This window comes from Anthonomus grandis, chromosome 10 (assembly GCF_022605725.1).
Source record: "Anthonomus grandis grandis chromosome 10, icAntGran1.3, whole genome shotgun sequence".
Lineage (NCBI taxonomy): Eukaryota > Metazoa > Arthropoda > Insecta > Coleoptera > Curculionidae > Anthonomus > Anthonomus grandis.
In genome coordinates this window covers 2,284,080-2,309,418 of record NC_065555.1, presented here as the reverse complement: position 1 = coordinate 2,309,418, position 25,339 = coordinate 2,284,080, and the positions used below count along the sequence as shown (strand labels likewise).

General features: G+C 32.9%; 1 protein-coding gene across 2 annotated transcripts; it reads left to right on the top strand.

Moving 5' to 3' along the window:
* Positions 1-3,539: 3,539 nt before the first annotated feature.
* LOC126741614 (uncharacterized) lies at positions 3,540-8,550 on the top strand. Of its 2 annotated transcripts, none has more exons than XM_050448120.1 (8): positions 3,540-3,665; positions 3,720-3,859; positions 3,934-4,313; positions 7,177-7,303; positions 7,362-7,456; positions 7,510-7,555; positions 7,619-7,699; positions 8,312-8,550. In XM_050448120.1, the coding sequence occupies exons 3-8, from the start codon at positions 3,963-3,965 to the stop codon at positions 8,452-8,454; spliced, it is 843 nt and encodes a 280-aa protein (XP_050304077.1). In that variant the 5' UTR covers positions 3,540-3,665; positions 3,720-3,859; positions 3,934-3,962; the 3' UTR covers positions 8,455-8,550. The 2 variants fall into 2 exon arrangements, with proteins under 2 accessions (XP_050304077.1, XP_050304076.1); XM_050448119.1 differs by having other exon boundaries at positions 3,923-4,313.
* The last annotated feature ends 16,789 nt before the right edge of the window (positions 8,551-25,339 follow it).

Genomic DNA, 25,339 nt, shown 5'->3' with positions numbered 1-25,339 from the left:
TGATACCGCCAGCAGCGCCACGGTTATCTTGCAATTTATTTGTTAGAAATAGGTTGGAGCTGTAACAGGTATTTGGAATAGGTTTACATGTAGAACTGGTACAGGTCGGAATAGGTACATTAAAAAGCTATTCCATAACATCTCTAATACGAGTCCTCACAAGTTTAATATTCGATGCGCAGTTACTGGTTGTCACTGCACGTACACTTTCTCAAACCGCACTGATTATGTCGATAGGAGATATCACCAGAAAACAGATATTTTTTTCTAAAAATTTTGATGGGTATATCTCATTTTGTTAAAAAAATGTAGATACGAGGTATCACCACATAACCGTCGATATGCTTTTCTAAAATTTTTGAAACCACTATATATCTTTAAATAATAATCTATTCATACTCTTTTAGGTAATTTTTCCCTTCAAAAATAACAATGAAAGTGTCAGTTGGTATGTATTCTATATGTCCTCCACTCTTGGGTCTCTTAGGTACCATGATGTATGACCGAATTTACAAACTCATCAGGTGTGATCGTTCAATTGCACCCTTGCAGCTTATGAAACTTGCTGGTTTAATGGCTTCTAGGTTCTCGTTTTTGCAATAATCTGAATTAATAAACTCATTTGCTCCCTTTGGTGTGAAACAAATTGAATTCCTAAGTGACTTCTTTTCCAGTTATTTTGTATTTGTAATGAAGGGTCCATTATCATTTATACAATATTTATTAAGATATTGTATAGATGTATTAACTCTTTCAAGGGCCCTGGTGTACAAAATGTACCACCTTAATGCATGCTCTAGTTAGGCGGTGGTACATATTTAGCACCACTGGTATAAAATTTATTTACGAATGGAGCAGTGGTTTAGTTTATGAACCACCATTAGAAATAAGTTGTTTACGTCCTTATAAAGAAGTGCGCCTTGCGGTAACGGCGCCGGACATAGAGCCACTGCCTGAAAAATAAATTAAGGTTCTAATTAAGTTGTCAAGAGTGTAAACTAACTGTGAGTGAGAGGAAGACTAAAAAAGTAAGTATATTTGTATATTTGCGTTGTAATTATATTATAAAGCTATTTTCTTATGATGGAGACTGAATATTTATTTGAAAAAATCCTGTAATATTTGATATCCGTCTGGTACTCTATGCGTACCACCGCACACATTAGGTTTTTTATTTTTTGCGACAGCTTTTTTTTATTTTCAGGTTCCAACATGTCCGACTTGCCATTTAAGTTGGTTAACATGACTCAAGATGATCTATTCGCTGAAATAGAGAATATTTATTTAGAAATAGAACAAAATCATGCAGTCGCTGAAGAAATTCCTTCTGATAGCGAATCATTAGCCAGTAACAAGGGCGAAGAAGAAAGCGACACGGAAGCAACCATCGGAAATAATGTGCTAATATATTCAAGTAGTGACTCTGAAGATGATTTGCCTTTGATAACAATTGCTAGAAAAATTCAAACAGCTGCATTTGCCACACCTGCTGGCAGAAAACCTCCAATTTGGTCTAATGTGGAAACTCCTGCTTCACCTCCAGATTTTGCTGCTCAGTCTGGTTTAGCTGATTGCGTGACGAATATGATAGATCCAACTCCGTGCAAACTGTTTCAGCTGTTTTTTTCTGAGAATTTCATAAAAGATATGGTTTTTGAAACAAATTTGTATGCTCAACAAAAGTTTAGCAAGCATAAACCAACCGATGTTCGCGAAATAAAAACATTTTTGGGGTTGAATTTACTTATGGGCATAAAGCGCCTTCCGAGTTATAGGGACCATTGGTCCAGTGCGCCAGATCTTCATGACTCTTATGTAAGTAATCTAATGTCAGTGAAGCGTTTTAGTTGGCTGCTTGGTAACTTTCACTTGAACGACAATTCACTGATGGCAAAAAAAGGGGAAGCAAATTACGACAAACTATATAAAGTAAGGCCATTGTTGATTTCTATGGCAGAGGCTTTTGGCAAATGCATGCTGCCAAGTCGTGAAGTTGCCATAGATGAATCTATGATAAAATTTAAAGGGAGAAGCTCCCTCAAACAATATATGCCAAAGAAGCCCACTAAAAGAGGGTATAAAGTGTGGGTACTGGCAGATAAAAACGGATATTGTCTAAAATTTGATATTTATACAGGAAAGCCAAGTGGTAATGCCGAGAAGAACTTAGGGTCAAGAGTTGTCAAACAGCTATGTGAAGGGCTAGAAAATAAAAACTACCTTGTCTACTTTGACAATTTTTTTAACGGGGTAGAACTTATGGAAGATCTAAAGAATATGAATATACATGCCTGCGGCACTGTTAATTCTTCTAGGCGACATATACCGAATTTTAAAGCTGATAAGAACATGAAAAGAGGTGAAATGGAGTGGTTTACGAGCAATAGTGATTTATCGGTTATTAAATGGAAGGATAAGCGTTCCGTTTTTCTTTTGTCCAACTTCCACGATCCACGTGATATGTTTGAAGTGAACCGGAAAGAAAAGGATGGATCAATTACCAAAGTACCCTGTCCAAAGGCACTTGCTGACTACAATGCAAATATGAATTTTGTTGACAAGTTCGACCAAAATTTGTCTTACTACAAAATAGATCGAAAAAGTCATAAATGGTGGCATCGAATTTTCTTTTTTTTTCTGGACGCTGCAGTTGTTAATGCTTTTGTATTATATAAGGGACTGCAGCTTCCACCTCTTTCTATGAAAGATTTCCGACGAAGTATAATAGAAGGACTTGTAGCAGAAGCTCTGGTGGCTAGAAAAAGATCTGCTTTAAGTTTTGAAACTATTGCTATAAAGAAAAATAAACCATATGTTTCCGAAGAAGTCCGATTTGAAGGTTCGACACATCAACCTGAACGTGGTACTCGACGTCGATGTGCTAACTGTAGCACCAAAAAGAACCAAGTCAGAACGGAATGGGTTTGCAGCGTTTGCAACGTGCCTCTCTGCTTAACTAAAAATAAAACATGTTTTCAAGACTTTCATAGAAATAAATAAGAACGGGGCAGTGGTACATATATAGCACCAGTTGTTTTTTCACATTTATGTACAAAATAATAAGTAAAAATAAAAAATAAACAAAGTTACTAGTATTATTTATGTTCTTAAGTTATAGTTTACAGAAAAATAAACATAATAAGAAAAAAAAAATCTGTGCCCAAATAAAGAATAAAAATTTTAAATTTGTTGCCCCTGAAAGAGTTAAATGGTTTGTTTAATTTAAGGGTAGCAGTGATGTGCCTGCTTTCTAAATCTATGCAGAGTTGCTACTCTTCCTACAGAAATTACATGCACAATCGAACAAGCAAAATATAAGGTAGTGGAGAAAGCACGGTAATAGAAAGGTATATGTCGCTTACCACCCTTGGTTATATTTTCACATTAAATATATCAGGATATTTAAGAAAATGTATGAAATAAAGGATAATAAAATAAAAAGCATCGCTTACATTAACTTTAAAGTTAACCTCAATGTTGTACAAATGTCATCTGTCACCGCCATAAAAGTTAGGTTATTGTTTGACTGACACTAGCGCTGAGACATCGCAATGATTCATCGATATTTAACATCGACGCTTTAAAAACATCGATTGATGATCAAACATAACCTTTAAGGTTATGTTTTGTGGTGAGGTTATGACACACGTAGGTGCGGTACATAGGTAAGCATTAATTTCCCAACATTTCACGTTTTTAAAACCGTTTGCTCCTTTCAGAAACCTTTTAGAGACGAAACTTAACTAAATTTCCAAACGTTCTTTCAATTTTTATTCATCAATAAATATCCATATTATTTTCGCAAAAGTGACGTAAAACCGTAGTAGTGAGACGGATATTGACGAACGCCACCTGACCGGTTAGAACTTGTTCTACTGATTCAAAGTGCATTATTTTAATTTTAACGAACCAAAAAATATAGATTTCTTCCAGAATAATCGAGTTTTCACAATTCCCAAATTATGGACCCGCAAGTGAGCATGTCGCACCTGGAACGATACTGCGTCCAGATCGTGCACGAAACCCTGGGACTGAACGCTTTCCGGTCCCATATTTTACTGCAAAGAGTAAAAAAACAGAAGGAAACGATCGAATGGCTACAAAAAGAACTTGCCGATACGAAGAAACAGTATAGGGATTTGAATGTGGTACATAACAGACTTTTAGGTAACATTGCGGACGACAATGTTCTGGTTGCCCCGAAAATAACCAGATCGGTCGGTTTACAATTGGAACGTTTCAGTACAGATTTGGTCACTCCTAAAGAGCGAGTAGTACCTGCTGTGGTGACATCTTCAGGTTCACTTAAACGTGTAAGTACTCTCAATTAGGAACTCTTTTGGATTTAGAACCTCCAGATCTATTCTATATAGATTCATATCATCTGCGAAGGTTTTCACAACGCTTATTATGATCTTCAAAATCAGCAGGTGCGTTAATTATTATTGTTTTATTTTATGGTGTTACAATATTGGAATATAAAGTTAGGTAAATTTATAGGTATAGGTAGACCTACTGATACATATTATAATACCATGCATTTTTTTCTCAATAATTTTGCGCTGTTTGAGGAGTCTAGAATATAGAAAATTGTGTTTTTGCGGGTATAGCGACTGGATAGACGCGATTAGGGTGAGATGGATTTATAGAATAATTAATTTAGAATATCAGTAATCTAAAGGGAACTACACAAAGTCTCGGTCTCAAAAGTATTTATTAATTCTAACAGTAGGTTTCACGTGTTTCGCTCATATTAAGAGCATCATCAGACCTTAAAGTTAGATAAAATTGGTACCTTAAAAATCGACTACAAACAGTACATACTTTACGGTCACATTATACACACATACATTATACACTAGTGTGTAAAAACTAAATCTTTTTTTTAATTTACTAATTAGAAACTTAGTTAAAAAAAATGCTCGAACCCGAAAGTGCTATAATTACCCAAATCTTTGTGCTAGAACCACGTTTTTACCCTCAAATCTATCCTCAAGATCTCCTAAATATTAGTGTAAAAAAATTATGTATATACTTCGAGTGGTTCTGAATTTATGACCAAAAATATCGGCTAATTAATGGAGATCTTAATATTGCCATTTGTGTTTCAACACCTCAATTGTAGAGGTTCTTGCACCTTGATGAACAAAATTGCTTCTAACTCAAGGGCTTTTTGAGGTACAAAAAACATTTTGGTATCAAATTATTGGGTAAGAAATACACGCTTTTAAGAATATTCCAATTACCTCATAGTTCCCAGGAATAGTGAACATTTACTAATTAGAGAGTTAGGAAAAAAAATGCTCTAACTCGAAAGTGCTATAATTACCCAAATCTTTGTGCTAGAACCACGTTTTTACCCTCAAATCTATCCTCAGGATCTCCTCAATATTAGTGTAAAAAAATTATGTATATATTCCAAGTAGTTCTGAAGTTATGCCCAAAAATATCGGCTAATTAATGGAGATCTTAATATGGCCATTTGTGTTTCAAAACCTCAATTGTGGAGGCTCTTGGACCTTGACGAACAAAATCGCCTCTAACTCAAGGGGTTTTTGAGGTACAAAAAACATTTTGGTATCAAATTATTGGGTAAGAAATGCACGCTATTAGGAATTTTTCAATTACTTCATAATTCCCAGGAATAGTAAACATTTACTAATTAGAAATTTAGGAAAAAAAATGCTCGAACCCAAACTGCTATAATAATTACCCAAATCTTTGTGCTACAACCACATTTTTACCCTCAAATCTATCTTCAGGATCTGCTCAATATTAGTGTAAAAAAATTATGTATATACTTCGAGTGGTTCTGAATTTATGCCCAAAAATATCGGCTAATTAATGGAGATCTTAATATGGCCATTTGTGTTTCAACACCTCAATTGTGGAGACCCTTGGACCTTGATGAACAAAATTGCCTCTTACTCAAGGAGTTTTTGAGGTACAAAAAACATTTTGGTATCAAATTATTGGGTAAGAAATACACGCTTTTAAGAATATTCCAATTACCTCATAGTTCCCAGGAATAGTGAACATTTACTAATTAGAGAGTTAGGAAAAAAAATGCTCTAACTCGAAAGTGCTATAATTACCCAAATCTTTGTGCTAGAACCACATTTTTACCCTCAAATCTATCCTCAGGATCTCCTCAATATTAGTGTAAAAAAATTATGTATATATTTCAAGTAGTTCTGAAGTTATGCCCAAAAATATCGGCTAATTAATGGAGATCTTAATATGACCATTTGTGTTTCAACACCTCAATTGTGGAGGCCCTTGGACCTTGATAAACAAAATTGCCTCTAACTCAAGGAGTTTTTGAGGTACAAAAAACATTTTGGTATCAAATTATTGGGTAAGAAATACACGATTTTAAGAATTTTTCAATTACTTTATAATTTCTTTGTGCTACAACCACATTTTTACCCTCAAATCTATCTTCAGGATCTCCTCAATATTAGCGTAAAAAAATTATGTATATATTCCAAGTAGTTCTGAAGTTATGCCCAAAAATATCGGCTAATTAATGGAGATCTTAATATTGCCATTTGTGTTTCAACACCTCAATTGTGGAGGCCCTTGGACCTTGATGAACAAAATCGCCTCTAACGCAAAGGGTTTTTGAGGTACAAAAAATATTTTGGTATCAAATTATTGGGTAAGAAATGCTCGCTTTTAAGAATATTTCAATTATTTATTTAAAATATTCTCATGAGTAGTGAAAATTCAGTAAGAAAAATTAGCAATAAGAATTCCCCAACAAAAATGGTTTTAATTACCCCATTTTTTGACCCACAACCACGTTTTTGCCCTGAAATCCATCTTCAGGAATCCCTTTATATTGGTATTAAAAAAAATAATTAAAATGTTTGAAGGGGCTCCTATGTTAAAGTCAAAAGAGCTTAATTAATATCATACTTAAATTTACTAAAGGTTTGCACCTTTACTAACGCTTTCGTAATCGTGGCATGCTCCTATTTATCATAATAAGCAACTTGCTAATTATGTTTTTCATACTAATGAAAAATACATTTATTTAGAATCTCTACATACATAGATTCCTTTTTCAAATAACTTCTAAGCTATTTACAGTATCATAGAGGGTCAATCACTCTAAAGATTAATTTAAGGTTAAAAAGTGGCACTCCTATGAACGCAGTTTATGCTTTGCAGGATTTACCTGAGACTACATTAGGCCCAATCGTTCAGATTCAAAAAAAGCGTCCTTCACCCACTGTGGTTCCCAATGGCACCGCCATACATGAACAAAAATCTCGCAAACTCCCCGATTCTGTTGCGGGTAAGTCATTTAAAGTGAGAGTTGCGAGCATTTTGGTCGAGAGAGTTGATATTTTTAGTTGATGCTCATCAGACCGAATCTCTTGCTAACAGAGGGAGTGTTATCGATAGAACAAACCCTAGTGGTTCTTCCCATAAAAGTATCATTGCTCAGGTAAGAAGTTTTGATGAAAAGATGTTTTTTTTAATAAGAGGCTTTTATTGCAGAGGACACCAGTTGGCGATAAAGAAAACGTCGTGCCTCAACCTCAAGGTAAGCCAATAACTAATTCTCAATTACACAGTGGTCATATTCTTTTTAATCAACATATTGCAGCTCAAACACCGTTGTTTAACGCAGATGCCAATGCTACCACAGAGACACAAATTGCTCGTAGTGACTTTCAACATACAACGCGTGAGTATTTTTGAGTAGTACACTGAACTTAGGCAAAAAAACGACGTCGTTTAAGTGTCAAGTAACTGTTAGAAAATGGTTTTGAAAAAATGATCTCAAAACCAACATTTTTACTATTAAGTCAGTTCTTAGGATCGATTTTTTTACACGGAAATTATCTAGGAAGTGCCCTTTATATTACTTTAAAGGAATTATAAAATTATGTAAAATAGTTCGAAAGTTATATGGGAAAACATCCTGGAATAATTATGGAACATTTCAATGTAGTCCAAAAACCTCAAATGTGGTGTACATTGGGCCTTTTAACTCAAGAAATATACTACTCAAGAAATAATTGGACCCACAAAAATGGTTCATATATTAAATGATTCCTTAGAAAACCCCGTTAAGTACCTTGAAGTCATTTGTTAACCCAGACCCAAATTAGTTACATAGAATCGATCTACAAAGTGTCCACTATAATACCGTAAAAGAACTATAAAAATACCTTAAATAACTTGAAAGTTATATGGCAAAATATAGCACTATTCGATTTAGGTCGGACGGCGGTCCTTGAATTACTTTTAAGGGTTAAGTACTAGTAAATCAGCTTTTTCTTTTTTATTATTTCAGCTGTTAAGAACCTGAAGAAACAACGAACCAGCTACACCTCCAACGGTACCACCAGAGGTAGACATACGAACCGGAAACTCCAACGAGAAACACCGAACCCGAATTTAAAACCGGTTTTACCGAAACCGCCTTTGAACGTTTAATAATTTAAATAATTTTGTTTTTTTTCGTTTGAAATGCTTTTTGTTATTGCTATTGTTAATACCAGTTTTGAAAAATACGCTTTTTTAGATGTTTAATGTGAGTTTTTTATTGGTAAAAGAAAAAAAATGGTTGTTGGTGTTGTGGTCTAAAAAGTGGATTATTTATAAAATTAGTCCTTGGAAAACGCTTTTACTTTAAGCCTTCATTTAAATATATGAAAGAGGTTTTAAATGGTCATTAAGAAACTAAGGAATTTGACGGATAAATTACTTCGCAACTAAAACTGTTGTTATTAAGCCGTTTTTTAGTCTAAAATATTTTTTTTGACATAGAATTAATCTATAAAGTTCGCACTATAGTATTGCGAAGGAATTGCAAATTTATCCTAAATAGATTGAAAGTTTTAGGGAAAAATGTCGAAGAATGATTAATAAATTCAAGGGTTTCAATTTGTTCCAAAAAACCTATCAAATCTCGGGTACCTTGGCGGATAAAACTGGCTCTAGCTCAGAAAGTATTAGACTCAGAAAAATGGTTCATATATCGGAATATTCCTTAGAAAACACTCTTTCTGCGAGTGACATTGCCATTAAAAAACTACAAAAATTCAGTGACAAAATTACACCGAAACCAAAATTCTTCTAGGTACGCCAATTTTCAACATAGAATGATATTTTTTGCATATAATTTATCTAGAAAGTGCCCTATAAAGCAATTGTACAATAAAATGTTCTTCAAGGAAATTTCTAATGGAAACAATCTAAAGTTTATGCAGATTGTACAACTAAGCACCCTAGTGGCTCCCTCATTGGTAAACCGACAGCGAAAAATTTGTACAATAAAATTGCTTAACGCTTTAGTCTCACTAGGCAATTGTACAATGAAAAAGAAACGTTAAATAAAGAAATGCTAAAAAAATAATTTTTTTTAAATTGTACAAAAACTGATATATCAAGAAAATTTGAAAAAGTATTGAAAAATGTGAATATTTTAAATTGTACAACAAAGTATCTTCAATGTTTTGCTACTTCTAAGCAACTGTACAATAAAAAATTGGCGGTACCTAGGAATCATTTATTTTTTCAAAACATTGTACAAAATTATGTACTACAAAAGAGATTTTTCTTTTTTTTTACAAAAACATGATTCTTAATTACCAGCAAAATTCTAACCAAAAACGTGAAATGACGTTCTTGTTTCTCAAAAGTCAATTGTCACTTTTTTGGCTATGCTACATTGGTTACACGCGGTATATTTAAGGTAAGTACACACTTTTAACGAGGTAAGTATATACTAACTTAATCTAACACTCTACTGCATAAAATTTATACAATAAAATTCTTTACTACTATTAAGCAGTCGTACAAATAAAACCCTTAAAATGTCAAGGAATGTGAAGAATAATTAATCAATTCACGGGTTTCAATTTGTTCCAAAAACCTCAAATCTGTTCATACATCAAGTAATAGGGAAAAATAATCATCAATCAAAAATAATTAATCATTTCAAGGCTTTCAATTTGTTCCATAACCTTAGAGGATAAAACTGCCTTTACCTCAGATGATATTGGACTCACAAAAATGGTTCATATGTCAAATTATTCCTTAGAAACCACCCCTTCTGTTAGTGAAATTGCCACTAAATCATTCCAAAAAGTTATTATTAAAAAAAACTACAAAAATTCAGTGTCAAAATTACCCTGAAACTAAAATCCTCCTAGATACGCCAATTATAAACCTAGAATCAAATTTTATACACAAAATTCATCTAGGAAGTGCCTTCTATAACACTGTATACTAATTACACAAATATCTTCAATAGTTTGAAAGCTATATTGAAAATTGTCTTTATTACTTTAAAAACCTCAACTGGCTTTCTTGAATATTAGCCAAAAAAGATGTAAAAGTTCCCGATCAGTTTCTGACATTTGTCACTTTTTTTTCACTGTCAAAAAAGCATGAAAACCCCAATTTAAACATGAATTATATTTATATTCTGATAGTAACAACGTTAGTAGTCCCCGATCGGTACGTGTTGCCCCAAAAGGATCCCACCCAGGTGACCCCAACGACGAACCCCCACGAATATCCGGATTTATTGCAGGGGCATTGTAGTAGCGCGAAAGATTCCGATATGGTTTACCATGAAGTGGTAAAAGGGGCGGCCATCCCCTTGTTTTCCAGGAATTTGACCTCTCGTTGGTACGGGGATGAAAAACTCTATTGCATAAAAGCGATTAACGAGTATAATAAGATGAACAAAAAGGGCGGCGGCACTGTGGTGCTTAAGGAAGGCGGAGCCGGACATCATTTCGTCACTTTGGAGATGCACTCGGAAAAGGGCGGCGCCCTTAATTTTTTAGTTTTTCTGTATGGGAAGAAGGTTAAAATAAATCATTAATGTTTTATTTTTTGTTTTTTTTTTTTTTTGGTGTGTATATGAACCGTAATTTTAGGATAGGCAATAAAATAATGATTGTAACATCTTTTGGTTATTGATTTACATATGTTATCAAAGAATAATAAGAAGTGCGAATTTCGGATGTCCAATCAAATTCTAATAAAGCATTAAACCTGCTTTTGTAACGGTTAATCAATTTTAAGATATTTTCAAACAGCGATTAGGGCTGTTTGACACTATTATATTTTTATAAGAATTTTTAGGCAGAAAATTAAACAAATTCTTAATTTTGACTGAATCGCGGATTTCTTATTTTATTATTTACTTACTCAAAAATATTACATACAATTTTTTACAGTAAAACTCTAAATAGTGCTTACAGCGTTGACCTCGAGAAATAAGAATAACAATTAAAAAGAGTGTACACAAAAATCATAGTTAGGTATATACAAATAAATTGTAAGTAGATTACTATAAATAAATTTTAGAAAAAGTAGCCACACAATTAATCCGATTTAATAGAAAAGTGTTTTTTTTTTAGTTTTATTACAAAAATTTTAAAATTTTTAATATTTCTCAAATTATTTGGAGGCCTATTAAATGCCTTACATGCAGAGTACATTGGGCTATTCAATCCAGTTATCTCTGGTATTGTGTCTATGAACGTCATTTGAGAACATAACAGTTGAATTACATTTTAATTTATTTTGTTTATAATTTTATACATGAGTTTACATTTTTCATACTCCATTAACTTATTTAATTTAAAAACTTTAAGCTCCCTATAAAGCGACTCTGTATTCGTAAGTATATCATACTAAGCACCCCATTTTGTAATATTTGGGCGTTGTCAAATTTAGTCTTAGAAGACGTTCCCCATATAGGCAACAAATATCTGAGGTTGGACAAGAAAAAGGCATTATAGATACTCATTTTTGTATTATCTGTTAAATAGTTTCGGCTTCTATATATACAGGGTATTATTGCATTTATTTTGGATGTTATTTTGTTTATATGAATTTGCCAATTCAATGACCGTCATAAAATCAACTTTCTCCAGGTTGATCCCATTTATATTTAGCTGAATATTACCTATTTGTTTATTTTTTTGTTTGAAGAGCATATAATCGGTTTTGTCTATATTGAATAACAAAATAAAATAATGAATAAAGTGGAAATACAACAAGGAGGTTAAGCAAGAAAAATGAGAAAGGTAACAAATTTTAATAAAGCGCTAATCAAATTGAGGGTTTAAGGCACCAACTTTTTCACGAACCGCTATTTTGCGTGATTGTGTCCTTTGGATGTTGGTCACTCTAACAAATTTCAGTTGTGCCAATTGTAGGGAAATAAAACAATTAAAGTTTTTGAGAGGTTATGTTTACAAATACAAAATAGAAAATTACATTTAAATCAGAATTTAAGATGGTTGCGTTAGATCTGTGATTTTGCTTGTACTTCTTTAAGGATTTCGTTAAAATTTATAAAAGGAAGTAATACCTAAAATGAGACAAAGTTTCAATTAACTTGAGATAGATGCATGCACTTTAAAATATTTGTTTTATTATTTCGATAACCTTGAATCTTATAAATCTAAACTTACTTGGATCTTGCAAATCCTAATACCATGAAAATGATGATTTTCATTTAAATTTTTGCTTGTATTTACTTAATAAATTCAGTTAAAAACGCTTTTTTTATTTTTTTTTCTATATTTACTATTACGCCTTTTACTTTCCTTCTATGTACAGTGTTTTTACATTAATAGGCACAACCATCTATAAAAATCAAAATATGGATGATTTTATAAGGGTTTATATAGTAAAAATAAAAAAACTCTATATATGAGTATATCATAAACAACACAGACAGACAATTCACAATAATTCGGTTTTTAGAAACAGTGAACCAAATACGTTTAAGTAAGGATGGTGATACATTATCCACATATTAAATAAGGAGGAAGCTATATCGCGTGTTGCAGATAATATAACCAATATCAAAAAACTAGGCAATCCGCAATACTCACACGTCAAACGTCAACCTCATTACCGTTATTTAAGATATTTTTTGTTGGCAATACTGAAAATCTTCAGAGTGACCAACATGAAAAAAACACAACCACTATAAATGGCGGCCACCAGGCAGTGGTCATTTTTGGGTATCGTGGGTTAAGATATTTTATAATGGTGTTCTCACAAGGTCTAGTTTAGCAACTTTTTTGAAAATCCCATTTAAAATAATGGCAATAGCTTAAAATGTGTATGGGAAATAGGATGTTTACGATAGATATAAGGAAACGTTTCCATGTAATTTTACGATAATGAGTAAATTTATTCACAGTGATATACATTTTCGGAAAAGTTGCTAAACTAGACCTCTAGCTCAAAGAGCCCAGTTCTTTAACCCTATATCAAGGTTTCATTTATTTATTAGCATCTCGATCGCCTGGAAATAGTGTTCTTCTGACCTGGTTTGTCAAATTAAACCAGAAAAATATCACTTTGTTCCAATACGTTTCTAACTATTAAAGTGAGATAAGGATATATAAATGAGAGCCCAGCTTTTCAACCCATCTCCTATATCAAGGTTTCATTTACTTATTAGGCTCTGGACCGCCTGGAATTAGTGTTTTTCTTTTGTAAAGTGTCTAATTATAACCGAAAAACGTAATTTTTCACGGGTGACCAAGAAGGCTCATGGTTCTCCATGTGTTTCTGATTTTAATGAGATGACTCTATTAGTATGTCTCCTCTGTTATTTCTTTTTTCCTATTCTCTAATTCCTTCAACCTTGGCATTGAAATCTCCCTCAATGATGTTCATGATATATTTTAGCAGTCTTTTAATGGCATCGTAAAATGATCCTATTTCCTTGTCAAGTTTGTCTAGGGAAAGGATCAAATACTTGGATGATGTAACAAATTCGCCTTATCTCTGTACGATATAAAGCATGTTACTTACACTTTTATCCATGAAAATGCCAACTCAGTGTCTGTGATGTTTATCTTGGTAGTAAAAAGTGGCTGCATCGATATTAGGCTGTCCAAAAACTCCAGAATAAGCTGTAAGTAATACGATATAAAAGAACTCGCCGACGCCGATAAGTTTAAGCTATAAAGTGCGAGAAGTCTCCGATTTGGAAAAGCCAATCCTGACTTGACACGGATTTCAAAGGGAACTTCCTTTTAACTTTTAAAACCTACTTTCGATACCTATTTACCGAATCTCCTTTGGACGGGGTTTAGTGTAAGTATGCTCTTAACTTTGAAAGAATTTCGAAATTCAAGTTTTATTTTAAAACTTTCAAATCAGGATACGAATTAGGGAGATAAATGCTTGGAAAGGTCTGGAATCAAATGTTCTGACCACAATGCTGCGTGGTAAGTTCAGAGACCGGATCAATCCTTAAAATATCGTCACGTTGTATATCTTAAAGTTCTAATTCTTTAAACTATTATATAACCGCTGGTTTAAGGAAAACTTAACGATTTCTCTTCCTTGATATTGCGAAAGTTCATCAACTGATTTATGCCAGCACCTAGTTTATGGACAAAACATAATGGGATTTCTTCAAAGAAAATTCAATTAGTTTCGCTCATAATCTGTCTTAAGTGCTTTGAGAAACTTTAAGGACACCAGTAGATAATGTAATTATAAAAGTTCCCGAGTTTTACTACTAACTTTTTTAATACTTACATAACTCTTTCTAATGCAGCGTAACAAAGGAGACGAACGATTTTGAGTTTCGCCAACATTTAAACACTTTTTTAAATTTAATTAATTGTCTGGAGTAGAGGGAAATATTTGATTACCTTTTTTATTACCTCAAAAGACACCAAAAAGTTTTGGTTTTCTTTAGAAAAATTGACAAAGGGCCACTTCATCCCTTTACCGGCAATATATAGCGTCCTTTGCCTGAGTACCCTCTCTTGAATAAAAAAGTTTTACCCTTTGTTTCAAACTTTTCACATACGCAAAGGGTTAGCGCCCCTATGAAAAACTAACTTTATTAAGTTTCCTTGTAACGCTCATAGATGGCGCTATTGTATAACTTATACGTCTAAGAGATGAGTGCCCGTTCAGTCCTCCGTCCGACTCAAAAACCGCCCTATGATAGAATGGCGACTTTGTCACTCCAATTACTCAAAACTAATATAAAAATTGATGGGTTTATTACTTCTTATAGCCAGTTGAATTCTGATATCTTTTAAAAAACATTTATTAACACAAAAGGGCCTTAAACTACGTGAACAAAAATATGAACAGCAACGGTATTAGGCGAGGCTTTGACACTATATTAACGTTTGCTCATAAATAACATCTATACCTTTTTAAATGCACAACTAATTCTATTAAGTGCCTTGTCAACGCTGAGTGCTCATAGATGGCGTGAATGTTTAACTTATGCTCATAAGAGTTCTGTGCTCGTTCAGTCCTCCGTCCGAGTGCACAAGGGCGGAGGACCTGTTTGGTGACTTTGTCACTTTAATTACTCAAAACCTATATAAACCTTAACGACTGATGTTAAAAACTAATAAGCCTAGAGGAGTGTTTGACTAGTAACAACATCTATAAGTTTTTAATAAACGTTGAGTGCTTATAGATGGCGTTAGTGTTTAACTTATACTTATAAGAGATGTGTGCCCGTTCAGGCCTCCGCCTGACCCAAAACCCGCACCAGGACAAAATGACGAACCAATTACTCAAAACCTATATAAAAAATTACGACTAATGTTAAAAAGTAATAAACCCGAAGAAGTGTCGGCCCATAAATAACATCTATAGGTTTTTTTAAGTCAGGTCATGGAGCCCGGGGCTACGAACAATATTCTAAGTAAAGTAGAACATCCGATATTCTTTTTTCTATTTATGGAGCGTTCCTTAAACACAGACATCGCCGTTGCATGCTAAAAGCTCAAAGGAGGAGTCCCTCTGGCTGCTCCGTAACCGCTTTCTTTAAAGGGGTCGAAAAACTGGTAAACGCGCATGTATTATGAAGAATTTATGTTATAGCCAGAGAAATATAGCGAGCAAGTCGATAAAGAGTTCGTTTACGAGCAGACTTTATGGAGCCTTTACTATTTCAATGTATAGTTTTTATCTAGTACGGCAAAGTTAAAAGCTCATATTTAATCGTCATTTTATACCACGCATGACAGGAAACCGTTCAGTCCTTCGTCCGACCGAGAACTTGTATAGCCACCACGCATATCCGAAAACTGTTCAGTCCTACTATATAAAATATAATTGTTGTTATACGTCCTTAGGCTAGTTGTAAGAGCAATTTAGGGAATTTAAATTCGAAGTGTGACGCACAAAAAGAATCTAATGCAACTATAATCCCTTTTCATGGACATGGATGATAATCCAGAGTAATATGTACAAGAAAGTGGTGTTAAGAGATGAGGCTCCATTCACATCAAAGCAACAGAATATTGAATTCTCCTTATACATTACTGACCTGGAAAATTCTGAAACTGTATTTATTACAATACAAGAAAATTAACCCAAAGGCCTGAGAAAGATGAAAAATAGTTGCAAGTTCCCGGAAGACTTACAAAATTATATGAAATGCTTGGAATAGAACTGAAAATTGCTCCAACAATATGGACTATATTAAAAATGCTTGAAATACCTGACAGAAAACTTAAGATGCAAGACATGAAACAATGAACCTACATGCCTGGAAAATATGAAAATGTATTTTAAATTCCTGTAATGTATTCATTGTATGACGAAGAATTTATATTATAGACAAACAAATGACATGTAAGTCGGTAAAGAGTTCATTTCCAAGCAGAGTTTTTATAACTCGTTTTTATTCAATATGGTTAAAAATGTTTACTGGTAAAAGCAACTTTACTCCTTAACAATATTTTCACCACGCAAGACAGGAACCGTTCAGTCCCCCGTCCGATCGAGAACCAATATAGCCACCATGTTTAAAAACCGTTCAGTCCTCGGTCCGACAATGTAAAAACTAATTGTTGTTCTACGTCGTATTAAGGTACGGAATCTATTATGATGCAGAAACGTTTCACAGAAGACTTTCGTGTAACGTGAATTCTTTAAATTGAAAGGATGGCACTCTAGAATATTCGTGGACAATGTTATGAAGTTTTATTAGTACAATGCGATCATTGCATTTCTATACAAAATTGTAGTTCGTTGGCTTTTTCAGCTATAACTAAGTATGTAAAGCGGATCCTGTACCATCGTAACCAGATCTATAAAAGGAGTCATTGCCAACATTTTCACCTCTTTGAAGCTTTTTCAGATTAAGGATAATGCATTGCCATATTCCACGGTAACATGTACAAGATAGTGGTATTAAGAGATGAGACTCCATTCACACCAAAGCATATACAGCACAGCGACAGAATATTGAACTCACCTTCTACATTACTGACCTGGAAATTCTAAAACTATATCTACTACAATATACTTAAACAAAAACCAAAACAAACCCTTACCCAAACAAAAAAATGAATCCAAAGGCCTGGAAAATATGAAAATTTATTTTAAATTCTTGTGATAAAATAGGAAACGCACCATTGTATGACGAAGAATTTTTATTAAAGACAAACCAATGACATGTAAGTCGATAAAGAGTTTATTTCCAAGCAGATTTATGGAGTTTTTATACCTCGTTGTAAAGCTTTTATTTATTATGGTCAAAAATGCTTACAGGTAAGCAACTTTGCTCCTTAACGATATTTAATCCTAATTTTTTCACCACGCATGCCCGAAAACCGTTCAGTCCTCCGCCCGACAATTTAAAAACTAATTGTTGTTCTACGTCCTGACTCTGGTTGGAGAATTTTAGGGAATTGCTGGAAATGGTGCATTTTAGGGAATTTAAATTCGAAGTGTAACGCATAAAAGGAATCCAATGCAACTATAATCCCCTTTCGAAAATATCCCGGCGATGCTGCGGTTTCAACGCGATTTTAATAACGTTTTACTACGATGGTATTAAATTACGGAATCCATTATGATGCAGAAACGTTTCACAGAAGACTCTCGTGTAACGTGAATTCTTTAAAAGGAAAGAATGGATTTCGAATTATGAAGTTTTATTAGTACGACGCGAACATTGTGTTTCTATACAAAATTGTGGTTGATTGTTGAGTAGTCTGGTGGCTTCTTCTGTACCACCATATTCAGAGCTATAAATAAAAATTATCATATTGACCATTGAAACATTCATTTTTGTCAAGCTTTTTAAGCTTAAGGGTAATGCCTTGCCTCTCTGTGGAATCATGGATGTTCTATCCAGGATAACATGGTGAGACTCTAACAAGAGAATGACTCCAGAACGAAATCGACGAGAAGGAGGTTTTGCTTACAGAAACGTGGAAACTGAACCAGATCTAAAAAAGAAGAGTTACTTTAGTCGGCAATAAGAAACGTTAAAAGACTCTTTCAGGTACTCGGTATGTAATGCTTTCCGTAAGTCGGCGAAAAGCACTCAACTGCCTGGAATAAATGAAGAAATTCTTCTTGGCATACACGTCATAAGACAGAAGTAGTATGGAGGATTGTGGACGTCAATGTGCAATTGTAAACTTACATATCAAAAGAATTGTATAAAAACGAGGACTGAAATAAATAAAAAATTGGTTCTGTTCCTGGTTTCTGGAAGACAAACTAGCTTATGCCAAATGCTTGGAATATAATTGACGATTGATTCAAAAATTCATGAGAAAGGGAAAATGCACGACAAAAAACAACGAACCTACATGCCTGGAAAACACGAAATATAGATCAAATTCCTGGAATAAAATAAGGAATTAATTAAAATGCCTGGAATATAAATCTAAATTAGTACAAAAACGTGGAATATATAAGAAATTACTTGAATTTCCTGACCGGAAACTTACGACTATCTGAAATGCAAGACATAAAAATCAACAAACATAAAATCCTGTAATAAAATAACAAATTATTCAAAATGCCTGAAATATAAACTGTCTACAGATGGCGCTGGCATTTTACCACGCCTACTTATGATTCATTGGTGTGCACGTTCAGTCCTCCGTCCGACCAAACTCCACAAACCAACGAATTCCCTTAATTTTTCTTAAATTTTAATTAAATTCTGCCGCTACGTATCTGCGGACACTTTCCACGTAATTTAACCTAAAACTACGAAGAGCAAAAAAAATCCTTAATTATGTAACTTTTTGGATAAAGAATCCGACGCGTTTAAATCTTTTAATTCTGCCGTGGCAGGCTTTAGAGAGCAAACGACTGACGACTGACTATACGGACGGGATTATTCGAAAGATTCCTTCGGAGGAGGCTTACGTAAAGACGCACCAGATTAGAATCGGGATTCTAATATCATATCGACTAAAAACTGAGATTATGTGGGTTAAAGAGGTTTCAAAGTTTATATATATCAGCGTCAGAAAGTTCCGTTTTATAACTCCGGGTCGCATTTACATAATATCCATGATTCAACAATGTCTAGGTACGATCTCGCTTTAAGTTTTGATCAGGGGGTGCGAGCGAAAATTTACGATCTCCCCATTTGAATCGCGTAAATTTAACATTTTCATTCGATGCACGTCTCGTCTCGGCCACAATACACATTACCGCGCGTCGCAAAATGACATTTTAAGCGCAAAGGGTAAGACCGCTTTAAACATAATACCGTTTGTGAAATATTCACGCTATGCGAATGCCGTTTTTGCACTGAAACACTGGAAAATAGATTGCCGGAGGTTATGTAGACTTGCATCAGATTAAAATTAAATTTAACCAAGGGTTTCTTGTCCCATTATGAGTTGCTGTCAGTTCTTTTAAATTCGTCTGATTAGGACCTGGCAATCCTGACTGTAAACGTAGGTTGTACTGTAAGACTGGGGTCAATTTGATAGAGATAACTAAAGAACTAAATGATGAAATTGATAAGTCAATATGGAAAAATTGTTTATTTTTATTTCACCAAGAGTCGTCCCAGACTAGTAGTAGTAAGGGTGAAAGAGCTAGAGCTCAGTAAGTAGGCCTAAAAGTCCCTCAATTACAATTGTAGTTCTTGATAAGACGCACAAATCTACTAAGATACCATCAGGAGGACTAGAATATGACAAATTTCTAAAACTTTGAACGTTAAAAATAAATATTTCTCGTATGTTGACAATCACCAAAAACTATATGGATAAGGTCCACGTGAACTCTAATCAACCCGTTAAATTTCAAAAGATTTAAAGAACCGTTGCGACCTGTATCGAATTCCCTTGACCAAAATCGTGACTTCGCTTGACCCTCCCTGTAGATGTAGTACTGTAGCAGCAACAATCAGAAGAATTTTTCTACAGTTGATCATCAATTTCACTTTCTTTAAACAGATCGACTCTTAAACCCGGTATGATAGTCCTTTCAGTTGGTTCCTTCACGAGTTTCCTCTGCTGAGCTTCTCGGCATCAATGACATTAGCAAATACCCCGATAGAGAGGCTCCTTCTTGGTAAGATTTACAACAAATTGAGTTGTTTAGAGCAGTAGCATCAAGAGTGAGAATATACAGGTCTGGGTAACTCGGATATTATGTGTGGTAGTTAGTGTGCTAACTTGGAATAAGTGACAAGGCCCAGAGACGAAGAAGAACTAGGAAAAAGGAAATTTTTGAGGAAAAAAGGTCTCATTTGAGTGAACTGTTACGATGCTAAAAACTTGTGCCGCACCATGAAAAAAAGGCGGTTTTGTGCACTAAATAGCGTTACTGTCATCTACTAACATCATACCAAGGAGAACCGTCACCATAAACGTAGAATAGGGAATCATAGAAATAAACCTAAATAAAAACTTTAAAATGTGAGGTGTGTATGAAATACAAAAAAAATATATTTCAGGCAGTTGAAGGGTATTTTAAGAGAGAGAAACTGAATTTTTTAGAAAATCGGTATTCAAGAATTAAAAAATACTTTTTCAACTGCCTGGACAAAATTAAAAATTATTTCAACTGCCTGAAATATATTTTTTTTGTATTTCATACACACCTCACATTTTAAAGTTTTTATTTAGGTTTATTTCTATGATTCCCTATTCTACGTTTATGGTGACGGTTCTCCTTGGTATGATGTTAGTAGATGACAGTAACGCTATTTAGTGCACAAAACCGCCTTTTTTTCATGGTGCGGCACAAGTTTTTAGCATCGTAACAGTTCACTCAAATGAGACCTTTTTTCCTCAAAAATTTCCTTTTTCCTAGTTCTTCTTCGTCTCTGGGCCTTTACGAAATTACAAAATTTACGAAATTAAACATTATTTCAAGTACCTGGAATAAAATATTGAAATATTTTAAATACCAGGAAATTTATAAACTGTCTGAATATTAATTAATAAATTATTCCAGGCAGTTGAAGGGTATATTAAGAAAGAGAAACTGAGTTTTTTAGAAAATCTGTGTTCAAGAATTAAAAAATACTTTTTCAACTGTCTGGACGAAATTAAAAATTATTTCAACTGCCTGGAAGAAAATTTAGAGTTATTTAAAATTTCTGGAAATCTAGGAACTGTTTGAATATTCATTTAAAAAAATATTTCAAGCAGTTGAAGGCTATTTTAAGCGAGAAAATTGAGTTTTTCAGAAATTCGGTATTGAAGAATTCAAAAATACTTTTCAACTGCCTGGACGAAATTAAAAATTATTTCAACTGCCTGGAAGAAAATTTAGAATTATTTAAAATGTCTGGAAATCTAGGAACTGTTTGAATATTCATTAAAAAAAATATTCCAGGCAGTTAAAGGGTATTTGAAGAGAGAGAAACTGAATTTTTTAGAAAATCTGTGTTCAAGAATTAAAAAAGACTTTTTCAACTGCCTGGACGAAATTAAACATTATTTGAAGTGCCTGGAATAAAATATTAAAATATTTCAAATACCAGGAAATTTATGAACTTTCTAAATATTTATTTAAAAAATTATTCCAGGCAGTTGAAGGGGATTTTAAGCGAGAAAATTGAGTTTTTCAGAAATTCGGTATTCAAGAATTCAAAAATACTTTTCAAATGCCTGGACGAAATTAAAAATTATTTCAACTGCCTGGAAGAAAATTAAGAATTATTTAAAATGTCTGGAAAGCTAGGAACTGTTTGAATATTCATTAAAAAAATACTCCAGGCAGTTGAAGCGTATTTGAAGAGAGAGAAACTGAGTTTTTTGTAAAATCTGTGTTCAAGAATTAAAAAATACTTTTTCAACTGCCTGGATGAAATTAAAAATTATTTCAACTGCCTGGAAGAAAATAAAAAATTATTTAAAATGTCTAAATATTTTCGAATTCTATATACTATATTCTTATTACTTATATATTATATTCTATATATTATACTATATTCTATTATCTATATTCTACCTGTTAAAATAGTATTTTAAAAAATATTCCAGGCAGTTGAAGGGGATTTTAAGGGAGAGAAATTGAGTTTTTCAGGAAATCGGTATTCCAGAATAAAAAAAAAATTTCAACTGCCTGGAATAAAAAATTGAAATATTTCAAATACTATGAAATTTGTGAACTGTCTGAATATTAATTAAAAAAATATTCCAGATAGTTGAAGGGTATTTTTAAGGAGAGAAACTGAGTTTTTCAGAAAATCTGTGTTAAAGAATTAAAATATTCATTTTCAACTGCCTGGACGAAATTAAACATTATACCAACTGCCTGGAATAAAATATTAAAATATTTCAAATACCAGGAAATTTATGAATTGTCTGAATATTAATTAAAAAAGTATTCCAGGCAGTTGAAGGGTATTTTAAGCGAGAAAAACTGAGTTTTTCAGAAATGTTGTATTCAAGAATTCAAAAATACTTTTCAACTGCCTGGACGAAATTAAAAATTATTTCAACTACCTGGAAGAAAATTTGGAATTATTTAAAATGTCTGGAAATCTAGGAACTGTTTGAATATTCATAAAAAAAAAATTTCCAGGCAGTTGAAGGGGATTTTAAGCGAGAAAAACTATGTTTTTTAGAAATTCTCTATTGATGAATTAAAAAATACTTTTTTAACTGCGTGGACGAATTTAAAAGTTATTTCAACTGCCTGGAAGAAAATTTAGAATTATTTAAAATTTGTGGAAATTAATGAACTCTTTGAATATTAATTAAATAAATATTCCAGGCAGTTGAAGGGGATTTTAAGGGAGAGAAACTGAGTTTTTCAGAAATTCTGTGTTCAAGAATTAAAAAATTCTTTTTCAACTGCCTGGACGAAATTAAACATTATTTCAAGTGCCTGGAATAAAATAATAAAATATTTCAAATGCCAGGAAATTTATGAACTGTCTAAATATTAATTAAAAAAAAATATTCCAGGCAGTTGAAGGGTATTTTAAGCAAGAAAATTGAGTCTTTCAGAAATTCGGTATTCAAGAATTCAAAAATACTTTTTTACCTGCGTGGACGAAATTAAAAATTATTTCAACTGCCTGGAAGAAAATTTAGAATTATTTCAAATGTCTGGAAATCTAGGAACTGTTTGAATATTCATTAAAAAAAATATTCCAGGCAGTTGAAAGGTATTTGAAGAGAGAGAAACTGAGTTTTTTAAAAAATCTGTGTTCAAAAATTAAAAAATAATTTTTCATCTGCCTGGACGAAACTAAACATTATTTCAAGTGCCTGGAATAAAATATTAAAATATTTCAAATGCCAGGACATTTATGAACTATCTGAATATTAATTAAAAAACTATTCAAGGCAGTTGAAGGGTATTTTAAGCGAGAAAATTGAGTTTTTCAGAAATTTGATATTCAAGAATTCAAGAATACTTTTCAACTGCCTGGACGAAATTAAAAATTATTTTAACTGCCTGGAAGAAAATTTAGAGTTATTTAAAATGTCTGGAAATCTAGGAACTGTTTGAATATTCATTAAAAAAAATATTCCAGGCAGTTAAAGGGTATTTGAAGAGAGAGAAACTGAGTTTTTTAGAAAATCTATGTTCAAGAATTAAAATATACATTTTCAACTGCCTGGACGAAATTAAAAAAAATTATTTCAACTGCCTGGAAGAAAGTTTAGAATTATTTAAAATGTTTGGAAATCTAGGAACTAATTGAATATTAATTTTAAAAAATATTCCAGGCAGTTGAATGGGATTTTAAGGAAGAGAAAGTGAGTTTTTCAGAAAATCGGTATTTAAGAATTATAGTCCATTTCTTATTCCGTAGGAGCACACGAAAGGGTGGATAGCCAGAAAACGGTCGTAAACTATTGGCGTCCTACATTTCAAGTATTAGAAATATAGAAAAAAAGATTTTCAACTGTCTGGAATACAAAATTTAAATATTTTAAATACCAGGAGATTTATAAACTGTGTAACTGTAAACTAATATTAATTAACCAAATATTCCAGGAAGTCGAAGGGTATTTTTAATTAGAGAAATTGAGTTTTTCAGAAAATTTGTATTCAAGAATTAAAAAATACATTTTCAACTGCCTGGAAGAAAATTTAGAATTATTTAAAATATCTGGAAATTAATGAACTCTTTGAATATTAATTAAATAAATATTCCAGGCAGTTGAAGAAGATTTTTAAGGAGAAAAACTGAGTTTTATAGAAAATCTGTGTTCAAAAATTAAAAAGTACATTTCAACTGCCTGGACGAAATTATGCATTATTTTAATTGCCTGGAAGAAAATTTAAAATTATTTAAAATGTCTGGAAAGTGAATATTCATTAAAAAAATATTCCAGGCAGTTGAACCTCAGTATACTCATTACCTTCATTGCCCGTTGTTCTCAACTATCTCCACATTGATCCATAAGTTTTCCTCTTGCTGAACTGATTATATAATGGTTATAAGTTCAGATGCTTAAAAATAGACAATCGAGTATTAGAAAATCAAACCTTTCCAAAGCCTGATACCCTTTGATTAAATAAAGTAAGTAAAAATGTGCGATCACCACGGTTTAATCTCGTAAAATTCAGATAAAAAGAAAAATCTTCAAATCAACACTTTTACCTGCTTGGACACTCCTGAGTCACTACAGCACCACAACATGTATTTGTCAACTTCTTCTATGGTGGTTCATAACCTGAATAAAAGATATACATCACCGGTCAATTTAGTGCTTCCGTGCGGAAACACCTTAGTTGACCAGACCTGTATACCTGAAGCCTCGATACGTTTAATCTAGAACCTTAGAAACTTGTTTGAAAATGATTGATATCACTTGATCCTGATGTCAAAGAGAGTATTAAACACACCATTAGCGAGTACATTACAGGCAAATAAGTAATTAATTCAAAAGGATTCTATGGTTGCTTTCTTGAGTTTACTGTCTTTCTACTTACCCAGAATGCTTACCCCCATATTATAGGGGTAGAAAGACATTATGATTTAGATCAAATTGCCCAACTGAGTTCCTGGGTGAATTGCAACTGTAAGAATAGAGGCTGTGCTTCTTCTAAAGAACCACAGAGACAGACACTTTTTTTATTTACTGTAATTCAATGAAACGAAAAC

Coding starts and splice junctions, on each gene's coding strand:
- LOC126741614 (XM_050448120.1), top strand. CDS start 3,963: ATGGACCCGCAAGTGAGCATGTCGCACCTGGAACGATACTGCGTCCAG. Junction 4,314..7,176: donor CTTCAGGTTCACTTAAACGT/GTAAGTACTCTC, acceptor TATGCTTTGCAG/GATTTACCTGAGACTACATT. Junction 7,556..7,618: donor CGTCGTGCCTCAACCTCAAG/GTAAGCCAATAA, acceptor AACATATTGCAG/CTCAAACACCGTTGTTTAAC.